At 38.0% G+C, this 21,942-nt stretch overlaps 1 protein-coding gene across 3 annotated transcripts; it reads left to right on the top strand.

The window, feature by feature from the left end:
- Positions 1-10,875: 10,875 nt before the first annotated feature.
- On the top strand, positions 10,876-21,942 carry LOC127004097 (alpha-taxilin-like). 3 transcript variants are annotated; one of them, XM_050871449.1, is made up of 9 exons: positions 10,876-11,041; positions 13,803-13,858; positions 14,230-14,379; positions 14,747-14,893; positions 15,000-15,194; positions 16,495-16,623; positions 16,962-17,120; positions 18,373-18,589; positions 21,321-21,942. In XM_050871449.1, the coding sequence occupies exons 2-9, from the start codon at positions 13,835-13,837 to the stop codon at positions 21,821-21,823; spliced, it is 1,524 nt and encodes a 507-aa protein (XP_050727406.1). In that variant the 5' UTR covers positions 10,876-11,041; positions 13,803-13,834; the 3' UTR covers positions 21,824-21,942. The 3 variants fall into 3 exon arrangements, with proteins under 3 accessions (XP_050727406.1, XP_050727404.1, XP_050727405.1); XM_050871447.1 differs by having other exon boundaries at positions 10,877-11,041; positions 13,803-13,861; XM_050871448.1 differs by lacking the exon at positions 10,876-11,041 and adding an exon at positions 11,130-11,150 and having other exon boundaries at positions 13,803-13,861.

Here is a 21,942-nt window from a genome sequence, read left to right as displayed (position 1 = left end):
TAATAATAATAATAATAATAATAATAATAATAATAATAATAATAATAATAAAGTTGAAGTTAAACCAGCATTTTCCTGTACTTGAATCCAAACCAGCACCTTACTAATGCAAGAGTTAGCTAAACTTCACTCATTCATATTTTTTTCATAGCCCTTAGAATGTCTCCTTTTCCAGAAAAAACTCTTATTAATCTACTAAGATGTTCACTTCAGGCAATTCATAACACTCACTTCACAATCTACTGACCGAAATCAATATCAAAACTGTAAGTTAAAATTAATTTCCTAATTCTAAATTCATACAAAAATATGACAGCAAATAGTACAAAACTGAACTAAAGACTAGTAGATTAAGCTTTAACAAACTACTTCAGTGTGGTGGAATAAGAGAGCAGGCATAGGTACATGTGAGAAGGCACTTGAATCATTACAAGATTTATATCTACAAACACTTTGGTCCCAAAGACAAACCAACTCAAAGGTTCCTACCGTATTTAAAAATGCTACAGGAAAGCCAGCAGCAAAGATACCCAAAAAGGGCCCTGCTGCCCTGCTACTGCTCTTACAGCTAATGCAAGGTATAGACTCATTCAGTATATAGATCCAAATGAAGTTCAAGCTTAAAGATTAAGACTGGCACATTACATGATCATTATAATAAAGATGGTTACATTCTATTGATGTATTCAAAGTATTGTCTAGAAATTATGGTAGAGTACACATTCATATAAAAAAGTCAACAATAGAAAAACTCCTAACTCCTACAGTACATGGGTTTATCATACATGTGATTACTGTCTAATTTCCATTAAACTTGAATGCCATATTTTTTTATCAGAAGTTGAAACAGTCGTAAGCAACCACTTTAAAGGGAAAAAATGCTTGCGGAGTTCAAATTAAAACCTTTGAACTTTCCTGATATGTTACACCTGAGACCTGAGGGAAGATCTTTATACATGATAACTAGGAAAAAAGAACATCCATCCCAAATATTGTTCTGGAACTTCAATATTGAAACAGCATCAACATGGTCTAATTCATTCTACTGATACTGATGTTCTTCATATGCCCTATCAGTTAAATGAAATAATAACTGATTCCAGCAATGTGTGTGTGTGTGAGTGTGCTTGTGTGTGTGTGAGTGTGCTTGTGTGTGTGTGAGTGGGTAGTGTGTGTGTTTGTTTGAGACCGAGTGTGTTTGTTGAAATGGATAATATTCATGTATAGTTCATCCTAGAAGTGTTACCAAATGTACTTAAAAAATAAGTTGCACGCACACAAATAATAATGAAATAAATATAGTTTAAATACATGAGCTGCAATTTGTATAATATTGTTACATTTTGCATTCTTACATTTTCTGGCTGTTCTTGCTAGACAACAGAACCTTATAGAGAGATATGCCTATTTGTACCATAAAAAGACATCAAACATGCTTAAAAATATCAACAAAACAAAATAAGAGAAAATCACTTAAAAGAAAAAAAATCAATCAACAGTAAAAAACATCTATCTAAATAATATTTACTCACTGATTTTCCAGTAAACAAGAAAAAACATTTATTGCACTTCCTATCATCAAGAAAAACTGCTCTTCAGATGTTTTTTGAGATGTAATTGATCAAATTTGTCATTTGCATTTTATTAGAATGCATGCATGATTCTTTTTTCACCCTTACATACCTTAGTGCAAGATCCAAATACTTATTGATGTGACAATGCTTTTCATGGTAAAAGTAAAATCGAGAACAAAACTGTGATTACATCCACATTTACATTATGAACTGACAGGATGTAATTTAAGAAAGATATTTTAAATCCTCATGCTGACTAGCTAAGCTGTGCTCAATCCCCCGAGGAATTTTGTAAGACATCACTAGTATTGTTCCTGTCATCATGAGAAAATGGAGTAGATGAGGGCTGCCTTGATACCAATAAGTTCATTGCCTGAGTAAGCCACTGGGCAGCGTAGAGGCCATCATATACATGGCGTGCCAAATGCTGAGTGAGCACAGGCAGGGAAGTGAACTCCAGGCCGCACGCTCCACATTGCTGAGGGGAGCTGGCACTCTTCCTAGTGCCTGGATTTTCTGGAAGACCACAGCAACTTGCTGCTTTTTCAGTTTTTGCATTTTGTTTATTTTCTGTTTTTTTGTCATTTTTTTTCAATTTTTGAACAAAGTGGCCCTGTGACTGCAAGCCTGGCTTTACACTACTTTGGCTGAGGTTAAGGGTTTGCACTGCCTGTGACAATAAAATATCAGTTGCTTGGGGGAGCAAGGGAACATCACACTGAATCCTAGAATCTGAACACTGGCAACTTGCAGTATATTCTGGATGGTGGATATTACTACTGTCATTATCAGCAACTTCACTATTGCACATTTTTATTGCCACTGGTTTACTTTCTCTTTTGAAAGTTTTGCAAAAACCCACTACATCCACGTCACCTTGGCCCTCAGGACATGGGATCCTTGGGCAAGACCTGGATATCCTTGTTTTTCTTTTTCGCTGGAAGCCTCTACATTGGGTCTCAAGTAAAGGCTCATGTCCAGCTGTGTTGGTGACATCTGTGAGTGGCGACATTTTGTGTAGTCACAGTGTCATCATCTGCAAGAAACAATAACAAATATAAATATAAATAATAACAATAGTAATAATAATAATAATAATAATAATAATAATAATAATAATAATAATAATAATAATAATAATAATAAGAAGAAGAAGAAGAAGAAGAAGAAGAATCAAGTGCCCTATTGTTTGCTTATTTCTCATAGTTGTGTCACAATACATTAGGGTCTGAGGAAATGAGTGGTTTTACACAAATATACAAATGCATATAAGGAGGCAACAAGGGGTCGGTCCAACAACACATCACTGCTCAGTTTGTTCCTTTTATCCACTACCCATCTTGTGAGCAAGTTTTTGCAAATCACTCTGAACTTAAAATAATCTTCCTTGCACACACTTGCAAGTCCTACCATTCTTTTTCAATATAGATAATTAGCAGAGGTGGGCAAGTGCAGTACTTAATGCGGTAGTACCGCATCACAAAAAAAGTACCACACTACCGCAAAATTTCTGAAAATACCACACTACCACAGACCGCACAAAAAAATCCTGCGGTACTTTGGAAACTATCGAAGACGACATTTGCAGCGCAGCATGCTCACAGAATTTTTTTTTTTTTTTTTTTACAGTGAATCGGACTCAATCAGTCAATCTGTATCAGTCATCAGAATCAGTGATTCAATCACTCTGACTTTTCAATTATTGTTTAAAATTAAATACTAAATAGACAGACTAAACTACTACACTGCGAGTCTTCTTTAGCCCATGTGGTGCCGGCCATTTCAACCCCGGACCGCTACCACAGTACCGCACACAGCGTACCGCACTGGGAAAGAAAAAAATGGGACTGCACTACCGCAACTGCACTACATACTCCGGAAAAAGTACCGCACTACTGCAACCACACTACTGATTTTTCAGTACTGCGCCCACCTCTGATAATTAGTTTGTACCCACAGCTGCAAGTTGTGTTTTTATAATTGGAAATGAGTAAAAAATCAACAGAAAAAGTATGTTATCTACTTCAAAGAGCATTATGATGACTAGTAAAAATTTACCCAGTCAATTCCCACTGCTCACCACAGCTAAAATCCAATAGGCATGTTCATACTCTTACCTACTGGGGGTTTGCCCATTTGACCCCCTTAGGGTCATATATATGAGTTTAATGAGGGGCTGTAACCCCTTAACCCCCTTTGTTTTCACATTTCGTCACATTGAACATATAATATAGTTATTTTTCATTTGCACAACTTTCAATCTTTCATCAACTTCACTTAGTTCTTGTCAGTAACTGACACTATGCACAAAATGAGTTACAATTAAGTATTAGAATGAATTACATATAACAAATTAAGTCAAAACTAACCTCCCCCCCCTCTGTTATAGGGGTCTTTGCCTCCCATCAACCTCTCTACATTTCAGGGAAAAAAAGTCACAGAAACGAGTAATTTGCGACAAAAACAGTACTCAGAAATGTTGAAGAGCATGCTGATATATATATATATATATATATATATATATATATATATATATATATATATATATATATATATATATATATATATATATATATATATATATATATATATATAGAGAGAGAGAGAGAGAATATATATATATATATATAAAGTGTCAACCACCTGAGTGATGTGGTGAATGCAGGCCCGTAATTTCTACAGATTTTTGGGGGGTCTAGAGGGTATTAAAGGTTCATGAATTGGGGGGCAGAGGGTGGCGAGTGAAGCAAGCATACACAGGTGAGGGAAATATTTTGAAAAGTAGCACTTTTAGGGGCATTTGGAGGCTGACAAAAAAATATCGAGGGGGCTACAGCCCCCCAGCCTCCCCAGAAATCACGGCCCTGGAAAGATTGCAGTAATATCCAACAAATGAAACCTCAAAACACTCAAGAGAATTAAAAAATCTAACAAATGAAAGAAAAACAAAACAAAACTAGGAAGCGGCAATACAATAAATAAATATCGAATGTAGTATGTAATTACCTGCAAGTTTCTTTTAAATGTCACTTAATCCTTCCTCTAATGTTACAACAGTAAGCCAGCCTCGCCAGGGCAGGAGGGCGGTGCTGTGGGAGCTGAGGGAGGCCACGGACTGAGCCAGCACGTCCTTAGCCCAACGCGTGCGGCAGCCAGGCCCGCCCCTCCACACCACCCCTTTGCCAACACCCATTTGCATATATTCAGAACGCCCTCCCCCTGCGTTTAAAGCCCCACAACGAACCTTAAGGAACCGTGAGGCCCGTTTTTTCCCCTCGCCTGGCCATTGAAAGGTTAATATATGCGCGGAGATCCTTTACATGTTACCTGGGCCGACCCTTCCCCCTATTTGCATGCATACACAAGCAGCCTTTAAACCCTGCTCGCGGTGCTCTACGCAAGGCAAAAAATGGACCCTTGGGAGCAAAACGGGTAACACGTAACGTACCACGCGCTGATGCTATGCCCGCCGGCCGAGACGAGCTGGGTATTTAAGCAGAGGCGAATATTCATAGAAGGAGGGAGAGGAGTCCATCGCGGCGTCCCGTTGTTATGGTCACCAGCAGGAGGAGGAGTGTTGCCGCGGGCTGGTGCTCTGTTGCCATCTTCTGCTTTTTTCTGCTTGTTTTGCTTCTGCTTCTTGTTCTTGTTCTTCTTAATCTTGTTCATTTTGTTCTTATTCATGCTGTTGTTGTTCTTCTTCTGATTTCTTTTCTTTTTGTTCTTGTTTTTAGTCTTGTTCTTATGTTATTTTGTTGCTTCTTCTGTTGCTGCTTCTGTTTCTTGTTCTTCTTGTTTTGTTCTTCTTCTTCTTCGTCTTTTTGTTCTTGTTTTTGGTCTTGTTCTTATGTTCTTCTGTTGCTTCTGCCTCTTCTTCTGCTTCTGCTTTTTGTTCTTCTTCTTGTTCATATTGTTCTTAGTCTTGTTCTTCTTCTTCTTCGTCTTCTGATTTTTTCTTTTTGTTCTTGTTTTTGGTCTTGTTCTTATGCTCTTCTGTTGCTTCTGCTGTTGCTGCTTCTGCTCTTTTTTTTCTGCTTCTGCTTCTTGTTCATTTTGTTCTTAGTCTTGTTCTTCTTCTTCTTCGTCTTCTGATTTTTTTCTTTTTGTTCTTGTTTTTTGGTCTTGTTCTTATGTTCTTCTGTTGCTTCTTCTTCTTCTTCTTCTTCTTCTTCTCCTTATGGTTCTTTTTCTTCTTCTTTTTCTTTTTTTTCTTCTTTTGGTCCTCTTCCTTCTTTTGATCCTCTCTTCTCTTTATTCACACACTTTCCTTTTCAATCAATGGCATTACACTATTTAGTATTTCCTCACTATAATACACTCGATCTAGCATTATATAGTTTTCACCTTCTTCCGCTCCTTTAATATCTGCAGTTTCCCCACTAATATATTTCGAGATTCAAGACAATTTCTGTATATCATAATCTGTAGCAATGTTTCTTCAAGAGGGTGTAGGTATGCATATGGTGTGAAGAATATATAACTATAGGTATATCCTTCTTATTAAACGGTATATTTTAGCTGACTAGGGTAAAAATAAACCTGTTACATACATACCAAGAAATCTGTCAGTTCTGTATGAAGAAACTAAAATCATGGAAGTAAAGGATCGGGCACCTATAGGCTGTGAGGTCCTTTCCGAATCATGCCTATACAGTAGTCAATGACAAATTTACAAGTATCGCACGCTTTTCAATCCACTTTTTTTCCCTTTTTCCTTTCCTTTTTTTCTGTACTTTTTTTTTTTCTGCATAACCTTTCGAGACTCTAGAAATACCTGACAACATGGGCGGACGCGGCACCTTAAAATTAGTGAGGCGGAATTTATGTACAAGCCTATTATCATCACATGCAAACTTTATTGGTTGAATCAGGCTGGAGACACATACAGATAAATAAGTAAAGGATACAAGGAACGAAGATTAAAGAGAAAGACCTACGAATTATGCGACAGAACGCGTACGTCAGAGGTAATATGAAGGTGAAGCTTGTTATATATATTTTGTCCTTACTGTAGTCTACCTAATGTACGTAATGTAGACCTCTATGAACTTATATATAGCTACCTTGATTTGTACATGTGAAGTAGTCTGGCAATCATCCCAACAGTTAAAATCCATGGTGAATTTACATGTATCGCACGCTCATCACTCCATTTTTTCCCCTCTCCTTTTCCTTTTTTTTTTATGAAGAGGATACACCGAGGGAGGAGGAGGAGGAAGAGGAGGAGGGGGGAGTCTTTGCCAAACCTTCCCCGAGGCTGAGAAGACATCGTTCAAGTCTTATATATGGCTCTATCTTCTATTTCAGCCTCCTCTACCTCCTCCTCGTTTTGGTTCATTGCTTGGATTACATATATGGGACAACTTAACGTATATTTGAAGTCAGTAACTGTTAGAATGTAATGACTTCGGTAGCTATATTATGCATGAGTTCCCGTACTTTTTTTTATAGCATCACGCGGCTTTTTTACATATAATTTAATCAGTGTGTGTGTGTGTGTGTGTGTGTGTGTGTGTGTGTTTACGTTACTGCTGCGATGTGCGTGTTCAGACGAATGTTTTGAGGCTTATCTTCTTTCATTCATGTCATAAAGCTCAATCTTGCCTTTTCACCATGCCTCTGAGGCCCTCGTGCTAATATATGTTTATCTGTCTGCGTGTATGTATGTATGTATGTATGTATGTATGTATCTATCTATCCATCCATCTATCTATCTGTTTATCTATCTAACTATCCATGTATTTATCTATCTATCTACATATGTATCTGTATCAGCTTTTCCCACGTTTTTCACTTGTATTTGATTTTTTTTGTATATTTCATCTCGCCCCAGAAAACACTTATAAGTTCATCTCTCCCCTTGGTTGCATGCAGATCCCAAACATGGCTACAAATGGGGGAGAGAGAGAAGATGAAGATGGAAGAGGAGGGTAAGGACATGGGCAGAGAAAGAGGAGGAAGGGGATAGAAGGGGGTAAGGACATGGGCCACGGTGGGGGTATTATCGTGGATTTTTTTGTCTGGTCCCAAATTTTCTCAGGAATTTATTTGCAGCACTTCAGATTTGCGTTTTTCCTTCAATTTGCCCTCAGATTAAAGTACTGTCAAAGAGCGGTATTCTAAGACGCTTCCGCCTCTCACACCAACTACTTTCAAAGGCCAAAGATTTAAGGAGATTAGTCGAGTTCTAATAAGCGTTTTTTTAGATTTATTGTACAGAAGAAGAGTCAAACTACCACCAGGGTCATAAAACTACTCATGGAAATGCCCAAAACTTCTATGAAAGCCTCACCAAATATGTGAGCTTGGGAGCCGAAATGTTTAATTAAGAATATGAACCTAAAAATATTTGTTTCTTCGGGGAGCTTGTGAACCTTTGTCGCTTGTGGTTCTACAGCGCTGAACTTTTGTCTTGAATGTCTAGCAAGCAACGGCCCGCGAATAGGAAGTAAGAGGGAGAAAAACAGTTGATGGGGAGTGAGGGAAATGAGAGGAGGAGGGAAAGGAGAGTGAGTGAGGGGAGAAGGGTTAAGAGGAAGAGGAACGGATGAGAGCGAAATGAAGATGAGATCGATGAGATGAGAAGGAGAGGAGGAGGAGGAGGAGGAGGAAGAGACGTGAAGAGATGAAGAGAAGACAACAAGAGTAAGGGGAAGACAGGAAGACATGACAGGGAGAAAGGAGAAGTGTTATATTATATGGAACTATGTATGAGAACACGTCCCTCACAATTGCAACATTGTAACCTTTAAGCACCTTAGAAAATTCTTGCTGAATAATGATATCAATATGTACTATCACACTATTGTTAATTATTCATATATATGTTCATTATTATTTATATTATATTATATTTGGCCTCTGCATGTATACATATTTGCTTAAAGTATCATTATTAATGATTATTATTATTATAATTACTATTATTATAACTATCATTATTTGAGTTATTGCTATATATTCATTATCATCATTATCTTTATTGTTATTATTATTATTATTATTGTCATTATCATTACTACTGCTACTATTATTATTATTATTATTATTATTATTATTATTATTATTATTATTATTATTATTATTATTATTATTATTATTATTATTATTATTATTATTATTATTATTATTATTATTATTATTATTATTATTATTATTATTATTATTATTATTATTATTATTATTATTATTATTATTATTATTATTATTATTATTATTATTATTATTATTATTATTATTATTATTATTATTATTATTATTATTATTATTATTATTATTATTATTATTATTATTATTATTATTATTATTATTATTATTATTATTATTATTATTATTATTATTATTATTATTATTACTACTACTATTATCATTATTAGCACCAGTTTGTTTGTTTATTTGCTTGTTTTTATACAGGTGTTTTGCACCTGTATTTTTCCTTGCACCTTCCTGTGCACAGCTGCTAGGCCTCTATCCAAGGAGTCTAGCTAGAATCCTTTTCTCCATCAGACATGAAACTTACGTACACAGCGCCGGTAACTAGCATGAAGCCACTATTTTATTTTTATTTTATCTTCTGGTCTGGAGAGTAAAATTGGGGGCATAAGCTAAAGCTGAACATTGCTTCAGTGTTCATCTCCATCGCCTTATAGCTACCTTCGTGATGCAGTGGTTAGGGTGCCTAGCTACGAACCGCGGGCCTGGATTCGAATCCTTGTAAGGTTGGTCGGTAAATGGGTATACCTTAATTGTGAAATCTGAAGGAAGTAAACTGTGGTAACCCGGATCTCACACTTACCCTGACTGCTTTGAAAAGTATTAAAAGCGTATGCCCCTAATTAATGGTGTTTCATTGTGATCTAGACTGCATTATTATAAAATATATTGGCATTGCAGAAATATGCCTAAAGTAACACACACACACACACACACACACACACACACGAAAAATGAATACATGTAAAGCACGTGCCAGCTTCACCTCTTCTTCAGGCAGCCGTTACTTCCTTCCTTCCCGCAGGCCGAGGGAGGCGAGGTGGGCACGTGTATAGGCTGGCCCGTACTGGTAGCGGTTAATTTAAATGCCCATTACGTATGCAGACAACCGTCCCGCCCTTCTCTGAATCATGGCGAGCAGAAAAAATATCAACGCTGCCTTTGGTGGGGCGGGGGACGGCAAAAAAAGAGTAGGACATTAACATATTCAGATTCACGGGGCGGCCAACCTTCCACCAGGCCTCGCTCCTTGTGTCGTGTAGGAGAACGTGGAGTAAGGTTATGGGGTAGAGCTTGGACCATTCTTTCTCCAAGGAGTAGAGTGATCCAAACGCAGGGGAAATATTTAAGTTGCAATTTGACAGGTCATCCAAATATTAAGCGCCATTGGATGCTCTCAGGTGTTTGTGCTCGCTGTCATTCCTCGGCCTGGGAGAATATCCTTTATCTCACTTTTATCTGAAGGTGCACGTACGTGTTAGTGAGTTCTAGTCAGATAATGGTAACTTTATAAACAGATCATCGTTATAGGAGCTAGGGTATTCGGGGTTACATTTTCAAAGATGGCGCGAAATGGAAGTTGTCAACCTCCCTCGGATCCCCTCAGGCAGACCCTCGAAGCACCAATCAGAACGTAGAGACTTGTGTGCCCCTCAGGTTTAGATTGGCTGTAATTTCTTTCTTACTCTTATGGTGTGTATAGAAAGATATATTTATTGTAGTAATATAGTTAATTAATTTCGATTGCAAGGGAAGTTTGTCTTTTATTTTTCTTTAAGGGTTGTGGGAGAGTGCCGAGTTGAAGGCCATTCCATAGTCACCAACGACGAAGACCAAAAAGAACAATTCGGATATCTGAGTAAAAAGAGAAAAAGGAAAGGAAAGAAAAAAGGAAAATAATAGACACAGATAGTGATTGAAGAACTAGATCAGGCAGTCTTCTTCTTCGTCTTCTTTTGACCTGTATCGCTTTGTATCGCTTCGTAGGTCATCCTCCTCTTGGTCCTCTCTTCTGCTTCTTCTTCTTCTTCTTCTTCTTCTTCTTTTGACCTGTAACGCTTTCGCTTCTTAGGTCCTCCTTCTCAATACTTCTGATACTTCAAGTTCACACCATGCACTTATAATTCACAGTGCACACTTATACACTTCACCCTAAGCTGATGTGTTTTTCTGCTTTTTTCTTCTCTCTTCTTCCCCTGGCTTTGCTTTTCTATGCCCTTTTGTTAGGTTTTCACTATTACACTTTTCACACACTGCTTTCCAATGGCTTTTTAATGTGCCGTAGCGAAGACAAAACTCCCCACCGTGAACTGCCGAACCGAACTGACCTCAACCAAGACCAAGACCAACGGGTTTCTGTGGCACCCCAAACTTATATTTACCTGGAATGTGTGTCACGCTGGCGTCTGCTAATTAAGGTGTGCCAAGTTTGGACCCTCTGCCCCACGTGTCCGCCGTCTCCCCACAATACTCTGGTAAGTAACTTTTATTTCAAGTGTTCCGCTCTGCTAGTTAATGAGTTTCCTGCCTCCCTTAACCTTCGTGACGGCAAATACCATCGGTCTGCAGGTCTCAAGATTTCCCGTAAGCCCACCATGCTGCTCATATTGGTGTTCCTCTCGAGTGTTCGGTCTACTTCTTACACTGTTGACATTAGGACTTTTTATCTTATCACAGGACTAGTGATGTCGAGGGACAGCAGGTGTTGAACTCTTTCACTTAAGCCCTTCATGCTGCTCATCGGTGTTCCCCTCGAGTGTTTGGTCTGATGGTTGGACTGCTGACAAGAACTATTGACTTCATTTTGTGGCATTCAATAGTTTTTAGTTGGGGGGAGTGAGTAGGCTAAGTCAGGGAATGGGATTTCTGCAGGGAATATTTAGTAGATTAAAAAATTGCATAAAAACTTACTAGATATGAAAAGATTCATCTGCCATTGTGAGATGGGTGAACTGATAGATATATATCTAGGCTTTGTGTGTTTTTAATGAATATTACCTTAATTTTCTTAGAAAATTATTTGTTTATAAACTGAAGTTTTTTTGAATAACCATGCCCCAGTCAATAATGTAACCGGAACTGGTTAGTAACCTAACTCAATGTAATTTTCATCCTAGCATCGCTGAATCTGTAACATAGCCCCAACAAATCATTAACACAGCCCCACTAAATTAGTAACTTAGCCTCACAAGTTGAAGTTGCAGGCTTTTTTATTATTGTTTCCTTTTTTTGTGCCCTTGAGCTGTCTCCTTTGTAAAAAGAAAGGAAAAAGGGGGGGTTGCATAGCTTGCGCAAGTGGCCTGCACAGAGGTATGGTAGTGAACCTAAACAGTGGTGCAGATGCCAGATTCTCATATGTAAAGTCAGTAGTTGATATATGGGGATATGTCCATGTAATGGCATGTAATGTAATAGCATGAGCCCATGAGGCTCATTTTGCCATTTTGCACTAAAGTAATGCCAAGTTAGCGGTGTTAGCCAATGTGATTGATGAACGATGTCAGCAAATGCCCCTCAGGTGAGTGCCCAGCCCTGACAAAATAACTGCCAGGAACCTCCCAGTATGATCCTGTGGGAAAAATTGGTATATTATTTAACAGTTTTGTTATTTGACCATACCACCTTCTAGGGAATGCAACCCTGTTGAATAGCAGAAGGTTCTTATAGGTACTGTAGGCTCATTTTTAAATAATGATTATCACCCTTTATCTGAAACATCTCCTGGCTGAAGGGTTCTTCGGGCCCAAGTGTCGTACTGTATGGCCTAAACATCGTATGACCAAAATGCTTAATGATCCGGTGTAAAATATGACCCTGGTTGGCAAATGCTGCCCCCCATGCTTTTCTTGATTGAAGTTGCTGAGGTTAGGTCAGACTGATGATTTGGACATCATGTGGGTGATATTTTAGCACTCAGCGATGAATGAAAATTGTCAGCTGGTTTCAGCAGGACTTGAACCTGGGTCTTCATGATCACCACAGCCACGCACTAACTGGTCAGCTACCGCTTCTTAACTTCTCCTCAATTGCTAATAGACTTGAGGACTGTGGGGTATTTTACAGGCTATGATTGCAAAGATAGAATGGGTATGTGACTAAGTAAAATTGTTTAATATAAACTATAGATCAGACTATATATATGTAATGAATATAGCATATTAATTAATATTAACTTTCCTAAAATTAGAGATGTCCTTTCTTTTGATTAAGGAGTACCCTGCGTTGGCATAAATGATGAACAATAATTGGCTCAATGAAATTCTGTGGAACTACTCTTTATGTAGTCACACTCATACTTTTTGCCATTTATTTGAATGTAAAACAGTCTCTGATTTAACAAGGAAACATAACTAAATTAGAGATAGTAGTAGATAATATATCGTCTTTGCCATCACTGTCAACTACCGCATGCACTTTACAGTGTAGAAAGACAAGGTACTAGTGAGCCATAATGAAAAAAAGATGAACAATTGATACAGTGTAATAGATCATTGGAGCTTTAAGGGAGCATCACCTACTTTAATCTTGTTTTGAGAATATCAAAGTTCAACCCATACTTTGGTTTATTTATGCAACAATCCTTTTGTAATGAAGTATCATTCCTGTACTGCCTGAGTAAAACATGTAAATCCCTTTAATAATAATGCAAAAGTACCCAAAACTTAAAACATCACTTTACTTTAGGATACCACTGAGCTGTCCTTTGAGAAGGGTTTGCTCTTTGTCTCTTGAAGGAGTAACTATTGTAGAACATTTATTGTGGATTCCTTTTTACTTATCAGTCTGCATCTCTAAGTGTAATATTTTACTTGCAAGTATTCTAAAATAACTGTGAATTTGAGGGGGAAGGAACAATGAAAAATGAGTGAAACTAAATATATTTATTTCACTCCACATAAAAAATACTCAAATTGGTTGAGGCATAACAGTTATGTACTTCTAATTGGCAAAAAAACATTTTTGAGATATAGGGCGTGTTTGAGTTTGAGGCGTAGCTGAGCGCGCCATTTAAAATCAAGTATTGGTGTTGCCTACGGTTGTACTATTTTTATCTATCTTGCTTGTAAAAAACACTTTAGAAACCAGGTTTTACCACGAAACTTTGAGAGACTGTTGCCATCATCACAATCATATTTTAGAAACACATAACTAATTTTTGTCAAATCTCAGAAATTATCGTACATTTTAGTACGAGCTCCCTTAGTATCAATAACAGCTGTTTTCTTCTTTTGACAGGGAGCAAGTGTACCTGGGCCTGAATACTAGTTATGGCAGAAACAAAACCTAACAAGGTGGTAAGATGCCCTTCATAGTTTTTGTTACCCGTTAGTTACAGGATCTTTTTAAGGTTGCCATTTGGTCCATGAAATGCAGAGCTTGAAGTATATCTTAAATGTAGATGTGGACCACTTTTTGTCTTGCCAAAATGTTTTGATTTTTTTATAGTAACTGAAAACATACATTTTAGTATCTTCACTTTTCCTCTGGAACAGTGGATTTTGTCAGGCAAATATGACATCTGAGGAAAAGTTGCTTCTAGATATTAGGACCAACAGCGTAAGTGCAACAGAAGTAATGGCATTGAAGTGGAAGTATAAGTTGTATACACGTATAGTGGCAAGGAGCATTTATAGCGGTTTAAATTTTGTACTATTTTTTATAGCAAACCCAAAAGAAGGACAAAAAGATGAAGGAACGTGATTCTGGCGTGAAAGCCATTACCACAGCCTTGAAGGCACTCCCAGCTGAAGAGCAGATGCCAACACTACTTGCTAAGTATGCTGAAATGGCAGAAGAGAACAAGAAACTGCAGGTACAATTGTTTAGCTGTCATTTTCATTCATTTGTCAAATCATCTCCTCAAAATAGCCTTTAAAAGGATGACCAGCAGGAGGCTCCTGTTTTCCTAGTTCATTGATCCCTCCTTGCATTCCTTCTCAGTAGATCTTCCTCTTCCACCTCTCCTTTCAATTCCTCATTTGTTAAGCATTCATCCTCTTTTTTGAATCTGTCCTTTTGCTCTCTAATCATATCCCCAAGCAACCAACAACATGCCATTACACTCTAGATACCTTTTGTTCCCACATTCATTCAATCATTTATTCATAGTTTCTTTGATAAGTACCCACTGCATTTTAAGCCATTTCTAGCACCAAAGTGATCTCATTCCTCCCTTCCAGACGAGCATGAAGACTGTGGAGCGCCAGGTTCAGGTCCTTCAGAGAGACAAAGACCAGATGGAGACGGAGCACACAAAGGTCATCCTCGCCAAATCCAAGCTTGAGTCACTCTGTCGAGAACTCCAGAAACAGAATAAACTCATTAAGGTATCTAAATATACCAGTAGATTTTATGAATTGGATACTCCCAAGACTTCTCCCTTGCTATTTTCATCATGAGTATTTGTTGTTTACTGAGGGTACTGTATTGCAGGAAGAAAATCTAGCAAGACTAAGAGAGGAGGAGGAGAGAAGAAAAGAAGTGTCGACAAAATTCAATGTTACCCTGTCTGAAATATCTAATTTGATGAAGGAGAATTCTGACAAGAACTCAAAGCTGAGGGATGAAAACCAAGACATGGCAACTCGCCTCCAGGACCTCATCAAGCAGTATGAAGCAAGGGAAACGGTAAGTGTCACCCAAGACCTTGCTTTAGCTGGCATGTTCAGTGTTCTAGACTATTCATATTGGTCATTACTCTTATGTATAGTCAGCCAAAAAAGTATCAGACACAAATGCGTCAATTGAATAGAATGTGAGCGAAATCTTGTGTACCAATAGTTGAGTTTGGGGTAAAGAATCTGGATTTTTTCTTATGTTGACTGTAAAACTTGACCCTGGTGTTCAAGAATGTCACACCAGTTATTCACACAGCCTCGAGGTCCAGTGATGTGAAACTGACATGTTTTATAACTGAGTCACCTTTAACTATTATCTACCTTTCTTACCCTTCTTTCCTTACTACTGCTCTCATCCATCTTCTCCATATACCTTAAGCAGCTCAGTCTATTCAGTCTTCTTAAGCTTTTGCAGTCTATCTGTTCATGAGTCTTTTTAGTCTACCTTTTCCAACTGTACCCTTAACTGTCACCAACCTCACTTACCCTCCTTCCCTTACACCCCTCATCCATCCTCTCCACATACTCAAAGCACCTTAATCTAATCATCACAACATTACTTCATTCACGAATGTAGACAGATCAACATTGTTTATGATCGATGACACTTTGCACCGGGAACACACAATGTAAACTCAGATGTAGAACAAGTAGTAAATTCAGACTGCACCTTTTTTCTTCACCGTTGTTAGAAGTGCGAGAATGGAATAAGCTTCCGTCAAGTGTGGTCCAGTGATTAGCTCATTGACCCTTCAAAAGCTCATAACCGTTCACTTTCATCTTAATATCAACTAGGAAGAAAATGCAAACGTTTTGGGTCTTCTGATAATGTAAAAATCACTTGAGACGGACAGACCACCAAGTCTGGACCATGGGGTCTGTGTGGTCTGATTTTCTATGTAAATCTATGTTACTGTTTAGATCCTCATTAAAGATTCAGACTCCTCCATGCCAGTCATTCAGAAATGCGCCACACAGTTATCAAACCACTCATCTCTGTATACACGTGATTGAGCATTCTCCTCCTATTACAGCCTAGGTTTTTACTACCATATGATGACATTACATTCTTCACACTCTTAAGGTTTTGTTAGCAATGATTATCTGTATGAATGTCAAAACAAAAATGGAAGATAAAAATGATGGTTGACTGTAGGTAAAACTAGTGATTCAGTAGTAGTAGGGGAAGAGTTGAGGTGGGAGGGAGTGGTTCTTGAGGGAAATAAAGTTACAGGTGTAAAATAAGGAAATAAACATATGATATCTTGTGTGCTGATTTGAATTTACTAAAAACTGTTCATATCTTGCAGCATGTGGAGAAAATGCTCAAGCAGAAGGAGCTGCAGTGCCAGTTAAGTGAAGCAAAAATGGCCAAGCAGCAGATTGAGATGACAGAAGATAAAGAGAAGATGCTTTTAGAGAAAAAAACATTGTTGGAGGTAAAACATTTTTATAACCCAGTTCTAAGAATGTTTTATATTTGCACTTTTAGTATCTTTACAAATTAATCATTTTTCACTCTTCTTTCATGCCTGCACCACCTCAGTGCATATCCCTCTTTGTTCCTCTGCTCTGCATATGAAGAGGGATCAAAAAGTTCTGTGGTCATTCCTCTAAAAATAAAAAAAATAAAAAAAAATAAAAATAAATAAATTGTCATTGCACATTTCCTTAGGTGCTTAGATAAGTTTGATTGAAAAAGTTTACAATCACATCAGTTCTGTTATATATTTCTTATTTTTTAAGTTTATTGTTTATTATGTACACCATTTTACAGGAAGTGGCTTCATATCAGAAGAAAACACAACAGATGTCCCTCAATGAAATAAGTTTGCGTACTCAGCTTAACTCCTATATGGAGAAGTATGAAGACTTCCAGAACACCCTAGAAAAATCTAATCAGATATTCCACACCTTTAAAAAGGAAATGGAGGAAGTAAGTGGCATTTATTAATATTGAATTACCGTATTTTGCAGTGTATAACCCGCTCCGGCGTATAACGCGCACCCTAAACTTGAAGACAACAATTTTTGAAAAAAATATTCAGTGCTTAAAATGTTCAGAAATACGTATGGTTAAGCAAGACTGATGATATACAATTTCCCGAAATTTCTGTTATCCCTTAAAGGGCGGGGGTGTACCGTGAAATTGGTTCTCCCTGCATGACAATGTTCTGACACTCTCCCCAAAATTGGTCGCTTTCCATTATCAACTTTACAGCTCCACCTAAGCCAGTAGCTTTAGATTTATGAGCATTCGCTTAATCCATCCATCATCTTCAGTCTGCCTCAAATCCGAAGTCTCTACATCACGTGGTGTTTCTGTGGTGACGTGATGAAGCGCAGTAACTTTTAGGTCAGAGCAAGCCTGTGTTCGCAGTGATGCGTAGGTTGTGGTTGGCAGATACCCTCCCCCTCCACACACTCGACCCCGTTACAAAGCCCCTTCATTACCCTCGTGTTCGTAACCTAATAACCCTGAAGGGTGGTGGGATGCATCCTCAGGGCCCTGATTATCACTTCCACCATCACTGTAATGAGATTGATCAACAGGATGGCCACCAAACTGAGGTTGCACAATAACAGGGCTCAGCTTTTGTGATAAGACGAGGGGTTAGAGTTCAATGTTGTTGATGTCAATGTCTTCACCACTAACACTACTTTTGAAGTTTGAAAAAGTCAGTTTCAGCTCTCTCCCAATTGCGCTCAGACTGAGAACTCTTTTGGGAGCAAGAGGAGGCTTATGAGGAGTCGAGGTCACTGGGTGTGGACACTCGGGCGCGGAATCAGACGCAGAAGATACAAAAAACTCTCCTGCCATTGTTACAGTCACAGAAACACTGAGAATGGCACGGAGAAGTTGTGTGGTAGCCTAGGAGTCACGCTGACCCAACACCCAACGCAAACTTCAAAATGATAGTGGAAAAAGGCAGACTGGAAAAAAAAAAAAAAAAAAAACATTTGTACCTTCAGCGTATACCGTGAAGGGGTAACTTTCTGGCATTCTTAAGTGAAAAAGGTGCGCATTATATGCCGCAAAATACGGTACCTCTGATTTTGGTTCATATTTACGGTTGAAGTTTTTATATATTTTTTCTTTTAAGAATTTTGTTGTATTAACTTTTCTTTGTTTTACATGTAACTGACTGAGCTTTGATGGTGCTGATTGCATTGTATCTTTCCCGTAGATGGCAAAGAAAATAAAGAAGACAGAGAAAGATACTAAGAGTTGGAAGGAGCGGTGGGAGGGGGCCAACAAGGCACTCCTGGAGATGGTCACAGAACGATCACTGCTGGAAAAGCAACTGGATCTTCAGGTCAAGCAAAACAAGCAGCTGCAGAACCTCTGCAGAGCACTCCAGCAGCAGCTGACTGAAATTAGGAACAAAGATAAAAACAAACCTGGTAAGTTTTTGAATAATTTTATATATATATATATATATATATATATATATATATATATATATATATATATATATATATATATATATATATATATATCTATATCTATCTATCTATCTATCTATCTATCTATCTATCTATCTATGTATCTATCTAGCTATCTATATATATATATATATATAGATATATATATATATATATCTCTATATATATATATATATATATATATATAGAAATATATATATATATATATATATATATATATATATATATATATATATATATATATATCTATATATATATATATATATATATATATATATATATATATATATATATATATATATATATAAGAACATAAGAACGTAAGGGGTCTGCAAGAGGCCGGTTGGCTTATACAAGGCAGCTCCTGTACACTCAACCCCACCTTACCTCACCATCCATGGCTTTATCTAACCTCTTCTTGAATGTATCTATGGTATTGGCACCCACAACATGGCTCCCAAGCCTGTTCCATTCGTCCACCACTCTATTGGTGAACCAATTCTTGCCTGTCTTTGTTGAATCTGAATTTGTCTAACTTAAAACCATTGCCACGTGTCCTACCTGGCTCTCACTCTCAAAATTTTATTGACATCCCCTTTATTAAATCCCTTCATCCATTTATAGACTTCGATCAAGTCTCCTCGCAACCTTCGCCTTTTTAGAGAATGTAGATTTAACTGCTTCAGCCTGTCTTCATAAGGCAAGTTTCTCACCCCCTGAATCATCTTTTGTCATCCTCCTCTGTACAGATTCTAACATCTTGATATCCATTCTATAGTAGGGGGACCAGAACTGAACTGCATAATCGAGATGAAGTCTAACTAGTGCTAAGTAAAGTTTGAGGATGACTTCAGTGCTTCTATTGCTCACGCTCCTTGAGATGAAACCTAGTACTCTGTTTGCCCGATTTTTAGCCTGAATGCATTACTTTATACTACCACTGCATAGACTTCACAATCTCTTGACGATTTTCAAAATTTAAAATTTATATATTTTCAAAAGAAAGTAAGCTAGCGACCTTAAACTAAAACCGTCAACTCCCTTAGGAATATATGAGTCTACTTGATCAGCGGTATCAAAAATTCAAAGCTAATAAAATCCGATTAATTGTTTTTATATAAGTATAACTAAACTTAAAAAGGCTATTATTTCCTCAGATTTTACGCTAGATGCACAATCATCACCATAGTCATAGATAATCACTTTTATTTTCAGAATCAATAGCAATTTTTAGCTTATCTTATAAGTTTTTGCCCAAATAGCTACTTATTTTTTTATTTAGTGCAATTTTAAGTTTTAACATCTAATAAATCACTTAATTTTCACATTAGAAACTTAATACTTGAGGAAAGCATGCAGAAACATCTTAATTTTACTCAACAAAAGCAAAATATTCATTTTTCTATACAATCACAACTTATTTTGGTTGAATTCGATGTCACTATTGAACAATCACTTTAGCCTTTTGGCCTATGACCAGTTTCCTGGACCTTCCTGCCCTCCTCGACACTGCTCCTCTTCCTGCCGGTCAGCTGCTTCAAGGCCTTGTTCTTCCTCGCTTCTGAGGTCACGTCCTTGGAGAAATTAAACAGTTGAAGAGGGACCTGCTGATGTGCGGCAAGATGGTGTTGGCCAGGTTGTGCCTCCTGGCACCTGTACCCCTGCAAGGTCGGGTCTGAGGGAACTCCAGGAGGTGCCTGAACCCGTCCCTGTGGCGCATGGCAAGGAGAGGAACCTCAACCTGCGCCCTTCTTGTCCTCCCTGCACATCAGGGAGTCCCACAGCGACATCCCAAGGACGCCATGTGGGCCATTGGGAGAGATGGCCGCCCAGGACCGCCTCCCGTGCTCCAGCTCTCCCCTGTCGACCAGCAGGCGACGCCGCTAACATCACAGAGCCTCTTGAGCTCCACGGTAATCTTCATCTCCTCCTGCTGGGCAAGCTCCTGCTTGCAGCACTCGGCCACAGAGGAGTTGGCCTGGACCTTCCTGGCCAGGTATATCTTGTGTCTCCTCCGTCACTTCCACTCGATCCACTGCCTTCTGTGTCTTCTTGTATCGTCCTCTGGATCCTTGCAGTTGTGGGGAAGGGTACAGAGACGATGAATAACTGTAGGTCCTTTACTTGGAGAGTAAACAGAGGCAGGACAGCGATAATCCTTTACAGAGGGAAGTGCCCAGAACTGAGCTGAGTTGCATTTCTTGTTTCGTAAACTGTGGACTTCACTATCCTACAGTTATCATTCATTTAAGATTTCAACCTAAAGTTACGGAAATTTGCCATTTTTTACACAACGTTTTCAAAGTGCACGCATGGTGCTATTTTATATAAGTTACCTTGAATCCTCGACCAAATCACTCTAGAGACACTCCTGCCTGCTTGTATGCACTAAAACTTGAAGATTTCGTCCTGTTTCCACTTAAATTAGGAGTTTGAGTGCCATAACAATAAGACTGAAGAGATTTCCCGTCAACTAGTTGTGAAGTCTATGACTACTGCTACTACTACTAATACTTTATATAACTGTCCAGTGCTGTACTGTACTTGCTTATTTTGACATGCTGAACAAAAACAGGTATCTTTCTAATTACATGATATAATTAAAGCAGTTTGATATTTCTTTCAGTGCCAGGTCTTGACTTTCATATGTAGCATAGCCTATTTTAATATTTTCTTTTTTTATTTATAGAATCTGAGTCCAAGGATCCCCAAATATCAGAGCAGCAGGAATGTGCATTGGTAGAAGAGAATACGCCCAGCAAAGAGAACGGTTCTGTGCTGAGTGAAAACGGTGTAGAGGACGATGCAAGTTTGCCTGATCTGGAAGAGGTCATGCCTGTGTCTGAAGAAAGCAGTATCAAGGAAATTAATAATGAATCACAGCCAGAGAATGAAAGTTCTGCTGCTGTGGGGGAGAATCATGTTAAGGAAGAAAGCAGTGTCAAGGAAATTAATACTGAATCACAGCCAGAGAATGAAAGTTCTGCTGCTGTGGGGGAGAATCATGTTAAGGAAGAAAGCAGTGTCAAGGAAATTAATAGTGAATCACAGCCTGATAATTCAAGTTCTGTTGCTGTAGCAGAAAATCATGTTGAGGCATCAGAGGAAACTGCTAAGGAGAAGGTACATGAGGAAGAGAGTGAGAGTAGAAAAGTTGAAAGTAGTGTCTGTAACATGGAAGATGTAGATTAAAGGTGTTTTGTGAATTGTTTTGTAAGTAGAATAGCACATCAAGTATGTTTGTGTTGGTGTCTGACATAACAGTATTTGAATATTGTGTGATTGTGATGAATATATAGTGACCAATTCCA

The sequence above is a fragment of the Eriocheir sinensis genome, chromosome 27 (genome assembly GCF_024679095.1).
Source record: "Eriocheir sinensis breed Jianghai 21 chromosome 27, ASM2467909v1, whole genome shotgun sequence".
In the NCBI taxonomy this organism is placed as follows: domain Eukaryota; kingdom Metazoa; phylum Arthropoda; class Malacostraca; order Decapoda; family Varunidae; genus Eriocheir; species Eriocheir sinensis.
This window is presented reverse-complemented; position numbering and strand designations above follow the sequence as displayed.

Excerpts from the sequence above, each read along its gene's own strand:
- LOC127004097 (XM_050871447.1), top strand. The coding sequence starts at position 13,835 with ATGGCAGAAACAAAACCTAACAAGGTG. Across the intron at positions 13,862-14,229 it reads AAACAAAACCTAACAAGGTG|CAAACCCAAAAGAAGGACAA; the intron begins GTAAGATGCCCT and ends TATTTTTTATAG. Across the intron at positions 15,195-16,494 it reads AGTATGAAGCAAGGGAAACG|CATGTGGAGAAAATGCTCAA; the intron begins GTAAGTGTCACC and ends CATATCTTGCAG.